At 33.8% G+C, this 15,449-nt stretch overlaps 1 protein-coding gene across 8 annotated transcripts in view; it reads left to right on the forward strand.

Annotated features, from left to right (window-relative positions):
- Positions 1-15,449, forward strand: part of Rmdn2 (regulator of microtubule dynamics 2) — a 93,583-nt gene that overhangs the window by 43,984 nt on the left and 34,150 nt on the right. For all 8 annotated transcript variants that reach the window (XR_777790.3, XR_777791.3, XM_010611419.3 and 5 more), the window contains 4 exons: positions 3,586-3,646; positions 8,880-8,955; positions 9,951-10,028; positions 12,465-12,563. Coding sequence is in view for 6 of the 8 variants with exons in the window: in XM_010611419.3 (XP_010609721.2) it covers positions 3,586-3,646; positions 8,880-8,955; positions 9,951-10,028; positions 12,465-12,563 (314 nt within the window). In the remaining 2 variants the exon portion in view is untranslated. The remainder of the gene's footprint in view (positions 1-3,585; positions 3,647-8,879; positions 8,956-9,950; positions 10,029-12,464; positions 12,564-15,449) is intronic.

Raw genomic sequence — 15,449 nt, forward strand, 5'->3', positions numbered from 1 at the left:
AAGAAAAAAGACGAGAGAAACACCCCCCAAAAAAAAAAAAAAAAAAAAAAAAAAAAAAAAGCCAACATAAAATACAGTATCTGAACATATTAGAATAGGCAACTGATAAAACTCAATTTACTGTCCTTTAAAGTTTGTAAAATTGCAAAAAGACAAGACATGATAGTACAGTATTTGCAGAACAGTAATAGGCAGAAGATAATTGTCTCCAGTAGTAATATACCACAATTAAAATAAGTAACACATCTTACTTCCTGACATAATTCCAGGGTCCACAAAGAAAGAACCTCTCAGAATTCAATTTACGTTTTTCAACATGTATCTCGATGAACCAAGATTAACCTTGAATTTATCATTGTTTAAGCTAAATGATGAGTATATGGTAGCCCATTATACTGTCATCTATACTTTTTTGTATGTTTTTAAAATTTCCCATAGTTAAAACAACAACAACAAAACAGCCAGAATGTCAATTTCTGGTTTTAGTGGTATTATTTTGCATCGCATTTCACCTTAACTCTCAATGAATGTCACAGTGCTTTCTTGCAAGAGCCCCTGACCACCATCTCTCTGAACTTCAACATAGCAATTCAACATCATAAACCTTTTAATCCTACTGTTATTCCAAAGCCTCCCCATTTTAAAATTTTTCTCCTCTAAGATAGCACGAGAAATAAACAAGTCTAGTTCCCTATCAATTTCATCTCTACAAAGAAAATTTTAAAGAGCTCTTTGTGATACTCTTTCCTTTCACTTCAAGATTTCTTTGCTAAATGACCTCTGCCCTCTTTACTTCCCCTTTTGTTCTCTACACATTCATCATCAGCTTTATGAGACAGTATTTCTGTAGCAGTCCACTTTATAACCCATATATACACACTGAAATTTCAGTAAGGAGATTTTTCAGCTTCAAGGAAAATAAACATTTAACCAAAGAGAACAAAGGAATTTGTCTTCCTATTTACTGATCAAAGCATCCCTATGTAAAACTGATATTCATCAATATTAAGTACATTTCTTTCTTAAGCACCTGCCCTCTGCTGGGCATTATATTAACAGGTAGGAATAAGATTGCAAAAGCCAGGCATGATGATGCATGCCTGTAATCACAGTGCTTGGGAGATTGAGGCAGGAGGATCACTGTGAGTTTGAGCCCAACCTATGCTACATAATAAATTCAAGGCCAGCCTAAACAATATATTGAGACCCTGCCTCAAAACCAAAATCAAACAAAAAAAATAAGATGGCAAAATAGCTACGGCCTCAAAATAGACTGGGGAAATTTATGACTTTGTGTGGGAGGCCATATTATTCAAATAATCGTCCATGTAAAAGAAATAAATGGAGTGAAGCTATTATTGCAGAAGATAGAGGGTCATAAGAGCATATGTAACAAAAAGGAGGATATTAAAGTAGAGGCTGGAGGTTCATGCAGGGAAGCCTTTCTTATGGATGCAACAGTTACTCAGAGGTAAGGTTATTTTGAATCTCTATTTTAAAATGGGTTAGGAGTTTAATTATGTACCAAGTAGTGAAAATGCAAAAGAGTCTGGAGGGGGCTAGGATGGAACATAGTATTAAAATAGAATCTATTTTCTTAAAAGACAGTTTATAGCACCAAAGAAAAAGGAGAAATGCCTCAGATGTAGTCATTTGGGTGTTGATTCCTTTTATTCATCCATTTAAGAAATATTAATTCAAAATTATTGTGCCCAGGAGCAAAGTTAAAACTAGGGTTAGAGGGAGGCTGAGGAGAGAGATAAGGAATGACATAAATATGATTTAAGATAGTGCCACACTAAGGAACTTACTGTATAGAGAGATAAATAAAGAAATAACCAATTATAATTCTGTATATCAGGAATATGTGTGTAGTAAGGTCATGACCAGGTACTGGAGCTGAGAACAAGAATCCAGACCAGTATTGAATGCTGGATTCAGTATGAGGAAGAAGTGCTGAATGTTTTTTCTCATCCTAGTGTTTGAAATTGTTATGCTAAAAAATTTTCCTCACTAGAGAGTTTAGAATTCTTTTTAAAAACTCACAATGATATGCCTGCCTGGCAAGCTCAAGGTCCTGACTGAGATTCCTAGTTCTGGAGAAAAAAACAAAAATAATAGTGTTTGAACAATTAAACATCAATAGACAAAAAGAGAATAATAGTAAAAACCCACAATGAGTATATGATTAAGTACTCTTTTGAAATGTTATAATTGACCATTACTTGTGTTCCAAATGAAATATAAATCTTATATTTAAAGGAACATTATAGTATATATTTATAATTAAGTAAGCAATATGAATGTCTCAAAAGGATCACAAAATACTGTTCTATAAGAGAAATATCTCTCCTTTTGGGCATCAGCTGTATAAGGGAACCTGGGAAAATGGTCTGTATATTTCCCAGCTTCCTTTTATATTCTGATAGTGATGGAGTTACCTCCATTTTAAGCCTGTATTAGGATATTGAAAGCTTTATTCATCTGACAATGTATCTAAAATTTTGCTTTAGTTTTTAATGTTTTTACTATTAGTATGTTTTTAAACACTAAAAAATTACTAACTCCTTTAATATTTGTCTTCAATGTAATATCAGCTACTATTAAAATATTTTTAATTTTTATAATTTATGTAGATTTCTCCAATGGGTTAGTTTACGTAATGGATAGACTATATAGTGCATTCTTAACTAATTAACAAATAGAATTATGGTTTTAGAATAAATGATCATTATTCATAAAGATTGTAGCAATGATTTATGTATAAAGGCATATATATATATAGAGAGAGAGAGAGAGAAAGAGAGAGAGTGTGTTTCTTCAAGGAAAAAAATGGAGCACAGGCAAGAAAAGGCATGAAACAAAGTAGGGCTATTTTTGAGAATTTCAGAATGTAATTTCTTTTGTTGCATGCCTTTTAATTTTTCCAGCCATTAAACAAACTTCTATTCAAAGTAAGTTTTTATGATAAAAGTTATTTTAAAACTAAGTAAAATAATTTGGGAAGATCATTTATATTGCCGAGTTTGCCCAGTGTTACGAACTATTAGACCACAGCTTCTCAGGGAGCCTTCGTTGCTCATTTAGACAGAGATGTTCACTCTCTTGTGCTCACTTTCTGTTGTACTCTCATTTTTTACTTATAATTTACCCATTTACCTATGTGCTGCCTCCTGAACTGTGAGCCTTTGAAGGTCAAGAAATGTGTCTTATTTGACATTTTATTCCCATGTGTTCACACAGTAAGGGACTTAGGCACCCAGTAATTGTTGCTGCTTAACTTGATAAAGAATTCCTGTTATGCTTTGAAGTAATAACTGAATGACTTTTCTTGCACTTGATTGAATCAGCTAATTCAGTGGATCTTCTGTGTGAGCATTCATCAGAATCACTGAATGTGTGTTAAAACACAGGCTGATGATTGAGTCAACTCACAAGTTTGTGACTGTGGCACAAATGTGTTTCTAATGTGCTTCTGGGTGATGCTTTTGGTCTTGAGACCATGTTTTAGGAACCACTGAATTCAAGAATTACCTTCTAGCAACTCACAAGAAGGTACTAAGTATAACTATCTTTATCTTTCAGGAAAAACGTTAGGTGAAAAAGCTATTACTAGAGCACCTATGAATGGCCACTGTCATATGTGGTAAGGAGACTGGATTTGTAAAGTTTTAAAAAGTCTAATATGCCTCTTTATCTATTGTGTTCGACTTCTAGAACTATGACTGATCATTGATCTTGGTAGCCATAGTCACTGAAAAATGTGTTTAGTAAATAATATAGCAGCTGTTTTTGTTTATTCTGATGTGCTTTTCTCTAGGTGTATTTTAAATGTAATTAAGATAAACTCTCATTGCACTTTTCACAAATGAATCTACCAAATCTAGTGGCTTTGAATATGACAGATTATAATTACATCTACTTTAAGTTACTATTTTGTTTAAAAACATGTGCTAAAGTGATGCCGTATTTCCAAACAAGAGGAAGAAAGAATGTTTCAAATAATAAAAAGCACATTAGCCATTTTCTTCTGATTTGAGGAGTCACATTCCACAAGTCAAAGAAATGCTGGTTACAGAAAAGCTCAAATAAAATGCATTTAATTAGTTGGATGGCAGTAAGTGAATATCCTTGAAAAGAAAAAATATTCATGATTATATTTTGGACCCTTTGTATATTTTAGGACTATAAAAAAAAAGAAATACTTTTAATTATTACTATTCCTTATGGTTATATTTTGACATTTTTATTTAGTTTCTTAGTTTTTTTCCCTCCCTCGCCAGCAGAACAGGTAACTCAAGAGGCTAGGAAGATTCAGTAATAAAATAATTCATGATCATTTCCTCAGTATTAATTTGCATAACATCTACCCTTCTTTGGAATTGTTTTATTCCCCTACAAATCCTCAGGCAAAGATTCCTCTCGTGACAGCTTTCTTTCTACGGGTCCCCATTTGTCCCTCAGGAAAATCGTTTTTTTGTCCACCAAATTCTGAAGTAGAAACTATTTTCCACACAGATCTGTTTCTGTACTCGGTGGTCAGCAGGGGGAGCTCCACTCACAAACTCTCACAACTGAGTCTTAGCAGGAATCCCTTGTTTTCTCCCTCCCTCCCTCTCTCTCTCTCCCCACCCCCAAATATGAAAAAGTCTTTGGAAGTTGCCTTTACTTGGTTTAAAACGACAGCAAGCCTAGCTCCATGTATGTAATAAGGTCTTCTGCTTTTAGGGGCATCTATAATCAACTTGTACGGATCAAGTTATACTTTCTCTGCATCTGCTTTGAAATCGAAGGTGTTTAGGGAGTTGGCTATCCAGATTAGGATGCAGAAGGAGCTTCCATGTTTGGCTCTTAACTCTGTGCTCCCCCTTGCTCTCCTCTTTCCGCCTCTCCTCCTCCCCGTTGCTATCCTTCTGCTGTCCTCTTCTCCCCTTCGTTCATCTATACCCATGAAGAATCGCGTTAAATGGTCTGTTTGATGGTAATTCTCAATTTGAGGAGATTCATCAATGTGATTTTCCAAATTTCATAGAGAAATAATATTAAATCTTCTCTGAGAGTTTTGTAATTATCTTGTAAGCATAGATCATGTGAAGTCCCCCTCAGTAGGCTTCCCAGTCTCTTTCACTTATCTGGCTACTACTTTTTCTTTTCTTTCTTCTTTTTTTCTTTTTTATTGTGAACTAAGGCTTTATTTGTAACAGTGAGATTTAGCTCTGAGATTAAATCTTATTAATATATATATACAAAGTAATGACCCAATTGTGCGTTACATGATTTCTCATTCAGTATCAGTTTTTAATTTTAAAATATTACAATCTTAAAGATTAATAGAAATTTAATAAGTTTGAATGCAATTTAATCTTAATTCTTCAAATTTTTTTTACCTACTTAATACAAAAGTACTCATTATATTCAAAAGTATTCTATATATTCAATTAAATAGTAAAGTTTAAGGTGATGAAAAAGAGAAACTCAAACCTTGAGAAATAATGGGTCAAATTTACATAAACTGATTCCATAATCAATTGCAATAAATGTTAACATAAGATCTTTCTTCTGGAATCTTTTCCAGTATGCTAAGACATTAATAAAACTTCTCTTTCATATAACATGAATGACAAACTATGGCCTTCTGGCCAAATCTGACATCCTGTTTTTGTAAATAAATATTTATTAGAGTACATCTGCTTATGCATCTGTTCATAGCAGAGTTGAAGAATTGTAGAAGAAACCGTTTGGGCCCCAGAGCCTAAAATATTTACTTTCTGGCCCTGGAGCAAAAGCTTACAAACTTGTGGTTCACAGTGATAAGCCTTCACTTTGAAATAAAAGATGTACTCTTAAGAATAATTTTCATGGAGAGTTAATATTTATGGAAAATTTGAAAAATATGATTTAAAATATGTAGTTTCATCTATGTGTTTTCTAGAATGAAATTGCCTTGTAACTTTAAGGCTACATAAGCCTTCTGTAAGATTCTGATGTTTTTATTGTATCCGCCTAACATACTTTTAGAATCAAGAGCATAAAGTCACCAAAGCGTTTGCAAGTTTGTCGGCCAAATAGGGCTGGCTTTAATTACAAATAATGTCTTACATATTTGTTTTGCTCTACTGTTTGCAAATTATATCCACATGTATTACACCCCAGCCTATTTTCTAGATACAATAAGCAAAGCTTAGTGTGTGTGTGTGTGTGTGTGTGTGTGTATGGTGTTGTTGTTGTTGTTGTTGTTGTTGTTAACTAGGGCCACAAAATAAGTGGAAAAGCAAAAACCAGAACTCAAATCCTTTATTCTTATATGCAGTCTTTCTTCTATTATAGCATGCTTTTTTCTGCTTTCTCATTATATAAATAGTGTTGGTACTGAGTAAAAAATACCACAGGGAAACTAATGTTAGTAGTTGTTGAAATGGTAATGCCAATAAGGGTTTATTCAATATCAGTGCAAAGAAAATATAGAACTATTGTCAAAGTATTTACAGTTAGAATGACCTGTAGATGGAGGTAATACACCATATTATGAATTAACTTTCTTCAGAGTTTCCATAACCTGAGTCTTTGAGAAATAAAACGTTGAATTACACTTTTAAATGAACAGTACAAAAAATTAAAATTAAAACAAACAAGTATGTGAAAAAATATAAACTAATTGGAACAAAAGTGATGATCTTTTACTGGAAAGTAGCCAGGTGATCTTTGAATTATGGCATATAGGAAGATAAATAATTTTAATTTAAACAGATTTCATAAAATATGAAAAATGTAAGACTCTAGTTACAGATTGTTTAAACAGAAAAGTTATGTATTTATGTAATAATATTAGTAAATCATGGGATTATGTTTCTGATTTATTTCACTCAGAATAACTTTGAATGTGAGAAGAAACTAAAAGCTTAAAAATGTACATAAGTAGTTCTGATTTTCAGAAAACAGCAGGTTGATCCACCAATATTGTCCACCTGTTCCTTTTATTGTAGCACAGAGTTAATTAGGTTGGTTTATGAATCTTTAGATGAGGAAGTTTAAGTTGACTGACATAGATATTTCTAAAAGTGCAACATAGTTATTTATTTCTCTGCTAGTAGGTAGAATAGGGAAAATGGTGTGGCATGTCTGAAATTAATCAAAACACTGAGGAAAATTCACTTTTAACATCTTTGTAGGCCAAATGTAGAAATGTGAGCAAGCTCATGGGCCCCCATGCTGTCCGGAGGTTATTCAACAGATCATTGTCAACCTGGGGGTGATTCTAGAGCCAAGTCTGTATCTTAGACCCAGTGTGTTCAATAATTTTGTCAGTGAATGAAGACATAGCAGATATGCTTGTAAGAGTTATAATTAACACAACATTAGAAAGGGCCAGTACGTGATGGAGGAACAATATTAATTCAAAATATTTTAACATTTTTAAAAAGATGCTGAACAATATGTGAATTAATAGCAATAAATGTGGAATGCCTAAAAATATTAGAGAAAAACAGATGAGATTTTGAATTAAAATTTGAACTTTATTTTATAATAGTATATTTAACGTGTTCATTATGACAGTTGTATATCACTCTTGGTACAACTCTGACAAATGTCCTGTAGTAATGTAACAGTAGCAAAAACTAGGTGTGGGATATATGGGAATTGTTAGCATATTTTCAAGTTTTCTGTGAATCTAAGACTATCCCAAAAGAAAAATGTACTCAAACAGAAAATTATCTCAGGTTTTAAGTCCAAATAAGTTGGCGAATGATAATGTCCATAACAAAAATAGAGTTTGTGAAGGTAGTTGTGTGAAATTTTGGAAGAATCAGAGTTATTTTACAATCTAGAACTCTTTGAGAGAAATAATATATAACAGAATATCAGAAGGCATTTCAAAAGAATGTAGTAGACAAACTGAATAGAGCTATCTCTGTTTTTAAAATGGAATGAATACTAACTTTCCAAAATCACCAGGCAAACTCTGGTAAACTCTACCACATATTTAAGTTGGTACCACATATACTAACTTTCTACACTCTCTTCCAGAAGATAGAAGCAGAGGGTGTATTTTCCAACTCATTCTGTGAGGCCAGAACTACCCTATTAGGGTATATATGAGGTTATTTTTAAATGACTTTACTGTATTAAAAACTGCCATATAACTTACCATATAATTTACAAACTTACTATGTAATATTCAATACACGTTAGAACATAGAACTATAACCACAATCAAACTTCGGTCATTTTTATTATCCCAAATCAAAGCACTCTACCTACTACCTCTCATCTCCCAATCCCTCCCCCTAAATCTAGGTAACCACTGAACTACCCTTTATCTTCGTAGATTTTCCTATTCTGGAATATTTTTTCAAAATAGACTGTGCTAATAACAACAATAAAAATCTTAATATAGTCAAAGAAATTTAAATCCTGCAAAGTGAGTTCTCGCACAATGTTTGAGTGAAACTAGAGACTGCCAACAGGAACACACAGTACTTAGAATTTGATAGTGTTTTCCAATTTCTAAGTTTGTTGACCGTGTGTTTCCCAGTTTGATTGTGATTAGACTTTTTCTTAGAGTTTCTTTATAACTTTCATGTTGATGATGGCAGTTGTAATGGCAACTGACATTTATCAAAACTTCCTGTGTGCCAGGCACTGTTCAAGCACATTGCATGGCCCACTTTACCCTCACAACATGCATTTGGAATAGAGAGTGTTAGTATCCCCAATTACAGACAAGGAAACTGGCCTTGTGTTAATGGCAAATATTTATTTCTAGGACCCTTGCTTCTATATTAGTGTTTTTGTAAAATATTAATATAAGTTTTAAATGTTATATTTTGGTGGTATTTAATTAAAAATTTACATGATAGGCACTCTCTTTATCTTTTTAGGTATGCAATTTTGTGTGGCTGTGTATCTCAATTTGAGGGCTTACAAAACAAAATCAATTATGGATATCGCTTCAAGGTATTTCTTAAAGTGAGAAATGTTTTAATGTAGCTATATATTTCATTAGCAAGTATGAAACAGGTAAGCACTAAGGATTTTTTATTTTTGTCATTTAAATATTAAGAAATTAAATGGTGCTCCAAATAGTACTGTGACAAAAAGAATGAAACTATCTAGGTAATTAAATGTTATTATTTCAGATCCTGAACCATAGTAGATGAGTGTTATTTTTTCAAAGATTAGCCCTTTGGTCATGGACTCACCAATATTTTACTTACGACTGGGATTGGTTAAAAAATTCTGCATATTGACTTGGTAGGAAGATTAGGATCCAATCTAGAGCTTAAATTTATCATGATAGATGAGCAAAATCAGTAATTCACATAATCCCACTTGCTATTTGCCTCCAATAGTCAATGAATAACTCTTCAGAGTACATAATTGCAGAGAAGAGAGAAGAGTTTCTTTCTTTCTTTCTTTCTTTCTTTCTTTCTTTCTTTCTTTCTTTCTTTTTTTGTACTTGGGATCGAACTCAGGTGGCAACACCTCTGAGCTAAATCTCTGGCCCAAGAAAACAGTTTCTTATTTCCCAACTTCCTATAATCATCCTGGCAGTAACAGAATAGATTCCCATCCCATCTGTCTCTGCTGTTTTATGCTGTATTATACCCTCCTCCAAGCTATCTGATACGTGTAAAGTTACCTTTTCAGCATTCACCAGGCAAGTCTTGAATAGATGAATATTTAACTTGGATGTTTTTAATTTTTGTAATGGCATTTGGCTTTAAATTATACATACTTACTGAATCATAGGCACAGTTTCTGTCCTGTTTGTAAGCAATCATTTTTGATAATTGAATTATTGATAATATTCAATTATATTAATGACACAATTAGTTCAGTGCTCCTGAGACATTGCAAAACCACTTTAGAGATCACTAAGCTTTGGTATGTTTCCATTCAGCAGTATCTGAGACTTGGAAAGTGACTTTTCCTTTGAATTTTTCTTTCAGGAACATCTAGATATAGCAATCCAACTTTTACCTGAAGAACCCTTTTTGTATTACCTCAATGGAAGATACTGTTATACTGTAAGTTGAACGCCTTTATTCATAAATCTTATTTGAATAGACTATGAACATATGATACATATTATTAACATATTACTCTAAGAACATTATAAAATCAGTGTATATTTTTGAAAGTGTGATGTTTATATTATAATTTAATATGAATTTGTAGTTTATAATTTTAAATTTTACAATATCTATAAGCCTATATATATTTTTTTTTTCTTTTGTACCAGGGATTGAACTCGGGTCTTTGTGCTTGCAAGGCAGGCAGCAGAACCACTTAGCTAAATCCCTGGCCCTATAAGCCAATATTTTAAATTACATGCAGTATTATCTGTGTGTGTGTGTGTGTGTGTGTGTACGTAAATGTACACTTTCCCTGGTTCTGTAGAAAAATTTCTTTTCACTTTGCAGTGTTTATTGAAAATAAATGCTGTACTAACTAAGTGGTCAGAAGAAGAACTTCAATTTTCTGGCCACAAAATATCTTAAAATATCATTTGTGTTGTATTCTTTCTATAAGGAATTTGATTTAAAAGGAATATGAGATGTATTGAAAAGCTTAAATAAAGGCAGCTGGTCCGACTAAGACCCAGTGTCTTAAACAGCAGTGTTAGTTTCCAGAAAAATAGCAGGATAGAGAAGTATATCTGAAGAGATACGTTAAAAAGTTACCATGAAAAGGAAATGCTGTTTGTAAATGAGAAAATTAGGATGAGCAAAAGAGGTAACTTTTTCATTAAGCCTGAAAGAGGGTTAGAGATATAGAAAGAAGTTTGCTTTTATTGGACATTGACTATAGAGCACACGTACATTTTATACTTTATATTTCTTCTCACATTTAATTCTTAAAACAGATTGTGAAGCAGTTATTTATTATTATTATTTTTCTAATGTTAAAATAATGTGACTTTTTTGATAAGAACTTTCCGGCCATCCCAGTTAACTAATATGTGAAAGAGCCATCATTGGTACTCAAATTTTCATAATTCCAGAATTTTTCTCTTTCCCTTCTGTCACATAGGAAAGGAACTTAAGTTTTTATAAGGAAAAAAAAGATAAAAGTGATATCATCTGTTTTTCCCATTTTTGTCCTGATTATGAGACTGCCATGTTAAATAATAGAATGATTATAGCACTCAGAATTTTAATTATCTGTTCAAACTTGTAAATACATAGCTATATCTCCATTCTCTGAAACATTGCAGTTGGCTATACCATTCATTTGCTAAGGCTGCACTACCTTCCAAAGGATCACATTTTTCATTTACTATTACTTTTCTGTTAGTGCCAAGTTATCTGAATGATTTGCCTAAGGTCACTCAGCTGTTAAGTAGTAGAACAGGATTCAAACCCAGGTAGTTTGGTTCCAAAGTCATTGCTCTGCACTAGTCTCTCTTCCTACAAATTATAAGTAGAAATGACGGATAGGAATTGTATGAGAAGAAGTTGGAATTCTCAGCTGCATGGGGAATAGTTTTTAGCAAAGGTATTAAAGCAAGAATGAACAAATACAGAGATTGTTTCCAGCGTGTGCAGAGTAGAGAGCTCAAAGCACATTAAACTTCACCTTTAATAAGTTACTTAAGTTACCAAACTTCATTTACATGCTTCAACCTGGAAGAAATCTTGAAACTGTAATGTTAAGTGAAAAAAACACATCACAAAGGAGATAATACAAAGTTCAAAGCCAACCAAAAATAAGCACATCGATATGTAAAGTTACATAGAAATGTTAATTCTTAAAGAATAGAGGATAATGGCTGCCTAGAAAATTTGAGGATGGGATTAAGAAGGAAGACACTTGATGTAGGTGTAGGGTATCAACTGTATTAATCCCCTTTAAGTATTCATTTTGGAATCAGCTTAATCTTTTACAATAAACATCCAACACTGCTCATAATTTAAAAAATGAAAAATGGCAATATGAAACTTAGTTTTGTTGGTTATTGCTTTTTAAAAATCTCCTGGATTGTACACATGTAAAGCAGGCCTTCCCTCTGCACTCTCAAGTTCTGTTTCCATTTCTGAGATGCTGTCTATGATTTAGGAGGCCATTTGGCAGTGCAGGAGGAGAGCCAAGGCCAAATGTACTTGCTGCTCCATGCTGGGCAAAGAAACACTCTGTAGTCATCTCAGAATTATGAATCAGATGAACAAACAGGATTGGCATCGTTCCCCTCTGGTTGTACACAAATCTTATCATGAGTATTTCAAATTGTTTTTTAATCTGACACCTCTGAAGCTGATGGTTTGCTAGAATTATGAAAAAAAAGGAAAAATATTAATGCCATGGGAGTGATAGATCTCATATATTATCTATGGTAAGTATTTTTATTTATATATGTGGTATTTATGTGCACATACACACACACATACCTACACATCTCTCTGAAGGGAGAATCCATCAAAGTTAAATAGCTTCCAAAGAGTGATGGTGCTCTGTATTTGCAGGTCTCAAAACTTAGCTGGATTGAGAAAAAAATGGCTTCTACTCTGTTTGGAAAAATACCATCTTCAACGATACAAGAAGCTCTTCGTAACTTCCTTAAGGTATTTTATGTTGTCTTGGTTACCTTTCTCGTTGCTGAGACAAAATACCCTATACCCCAAGTTACGGGAGGAAAGGTTCATTGTAGTTCACAGTCTGTAGATGGTTCAGTTCATAGTTGGCTAGCTCCGAGGCAGGGTAACATGGCAGAGGGTCATTGCAGAGGAGAAATAGTTCATGGCCAGCAGAAGGCAGCAAAGTAGCAAAGTAGTGAGGAAGCAGCAAATGATGACAGTAGCTCTCTTTCTGTCACCTATATTCTATCCAAACTACAAGCCTTGGGGCAGTAGCACTCATACCCACAGTGGGCCTTCCCATTATCCACACCCATAACTGTGCCAAACCAATCAGTGGACTAATTTAGTAATCACACACCCTTAATCCCAGCATCACAGACTTAATTCCAGCATCATACCCTAGATCCAGTCACCTCTGAAAAGCTCCACCTATGACTGCAAGAGGCTATATCATTTTGTCTATTCATTATTTTCATATCAGACTGAATACCATCTGTGATGGTTCCTGCTACTCTTGTCAAAGAAATATGTCTCTTTTCCATGTGTAGATCTCTAACTGAGACACTCATTTGGATCTTAATTCTGTCATGTTCCATGTTTTTGTTTTTCAGTAGTGGGGTTGAATTCAAGGAGTACTGAGCTACATCTTTAGCCATTTTATTAATTAAAATTTTCCTTGAGACACAGTGTCACTGAGTTGTCCAGGCTGGCCTTAAACTTGTAATCCTCCTGCCTCAGTCTCCTGAGTAGCTGGTATTAGAAGGATATGGCCAACACCTGGCTGGTATGTTCTGTTTTAAGCCTCTAACAATATAATTTATGTTTCAAATCTAAATTTCCTATAACAGCTAGTATGCCCTAGGTCAGTGGTAGAGAACCTTTTAGAGAGAAGTGCCCACCCAAATTGCAACCCAAAACCCACTTACTTATCACAAAATGCCAACACTACAATTAAACCCAAATACTGAAGTTTTAATTTAGAAACAGCAACTCATACATTAACATCTTTTGTCTTAAAAAAAAAAAACACCCATGCCATAGGTTCTCCATCACTGCCTTAGGTCGTAGGAATAACAAGATATTTTTAGGCAGTAGACTTGTTTTATTGGTACCGAAAATTGAATTTAGGACCTTGCTCTGGCAAGGCAGGTGTCAGCACCACTGAGCTAAATCCCCAGGCCCTATAACAAGCTATTAAAAAAATAATTCAGAAGCCTAAATAAAAGTTTCATCATTGCACCTCCTACTACTGATGTGAGAGGAACTCCCCGAGTCAAGTGAGCATGTGCAGAAATAGCGTCAGCCTTATCAGACTTGTTTCGAATAGCGTAGTCATAAGAAACTTAATATAGAACTAATTTAATCCTGCGCTCACGCGCGCGCGCGTGTGTGTGTGTGTGTGTGTGTATGTGTGTGTGTGATACTGGGGATTGAACCCAGGGAGAACTGAGTTATATCCACAGCCTACCCCTACCCCCATTTTTGAGACAGGTTCTCTCTAAATTTCCCAGGCTGGCCTCAAACACCTTGTAAGTCATAAACATTTGTATGGAAGATTCTTGGAGCATCAGATCAAACCAGTATTGTTATTAACTTAAAATATAGTTACTTTGGTAATAAACCTTAAGCGATATGTAGGTGTGCCCACATGTAAGTGTGTAATATATTCCCTTATGCAAACAACTTGTTGATCTAATCCTAGCTCCTTTCTCTGGAACCAATATAAGATGTTATATTTAAAAGCTAAACAACCCTAATCCAAAAATCTGAAGTCTGAAATTTTCCAAAATCTGAAACTCTTGATCATTGTCATATTAGCCCTGAAAAAGTTTTAGATTTTAGAGCATTTGGAATTTAAAATTTTTGCATTAGGAATGTTTGACTGGCAAGTTGAGCCTATGCACATGTTCCAAAAATTTTTTTAAAATGCTCTAAAATCTGAAATGCTTTGGATCTCTCATACTTTGAGCACAGGATGCTCAACATGTGTCATGTGTTTTTTTTCTCACATTTGCTTATTTCAGATTCATAACTATATAGACAAAATCAGGCTGGATCATATTTTCTGATGGTAATATTTATGTTGTCTGTTAGGGATTGATTTTGAAAAACTGAGAGGGAACTTAGAGATCACACAGGTGGCAAATAGACTTCCTCTCCGTTTTGACCTCTGTCTAATGGCCAGTGGTTGGCCTGGAGGACTTTGTTTAAAAATTAGTGTCCTAATATAAAGCACAAGCCCAAAAGAAAAGAATGCAAGAAATAAGATACTAAAGTCCATCCATTTCTTATGTTTTTAATTTAATGTGATTTTTTTTTTTACTTATAAAAGGAGAATCAAGGAACTAATTTGTCTGATCTCACACAACAGATTTGATCTGAGTGAAGTCTAAGCATCCTCTTTTCTTCACTGTTTTTTATTTGTTTGTTTGTTTGTTTGTTTTTGGTAAGGGGGATCGAACTTGGGACCTTGCACTTGTAAAGTAAGTGGTAGAACCACTGAGCTAAATCCCCAGCACTCTTCACTTTTTTTTAATTGATTGAGAATTAATTATTTTGCTTCAAATTCTGTAAAAATATAGATCATGATGTATTTTAGGGAAATGTTTTTTTTGTTGTTATTGTTTTGTTTTGATTTTTTTTTTTTTTTGGCACAAGGGATCAAACTCGGGGCTACTTGCACTTGTGAGGCAGGTGGCAGCACCACTGAGCTAAATCCCCAGCCCGGGAAATGATTTATATAAGAGATACTGAGTGGTTTTTTATAAGGTTAACTTTGGGGCCAGGGATGTCGCTCAATGGTTTTGTCACCTGCCTCACAAGCGCAAGGTCCTGAGTTTGATCCCTAGTGCCAAAAAAAAAAAAAAAAAA

The sequence above is a fragment of the Fukomys damarensis genome, unplaced genomic scaffold, assembly GCF_012274545.1.
Source record: "Fukomys damarensis isolate Sample0158 unplaced genomic scaffold, DMR_v1.0_HiC HiC_scaffold_2, whole genome shotgun sequence".
NCBI classification, from domain to species: Eukaryota; Metazoa; Chordata; class Mammalia; order Rodentia; family Bathyergidae; genus Fukomys; species Fukomys damarensis.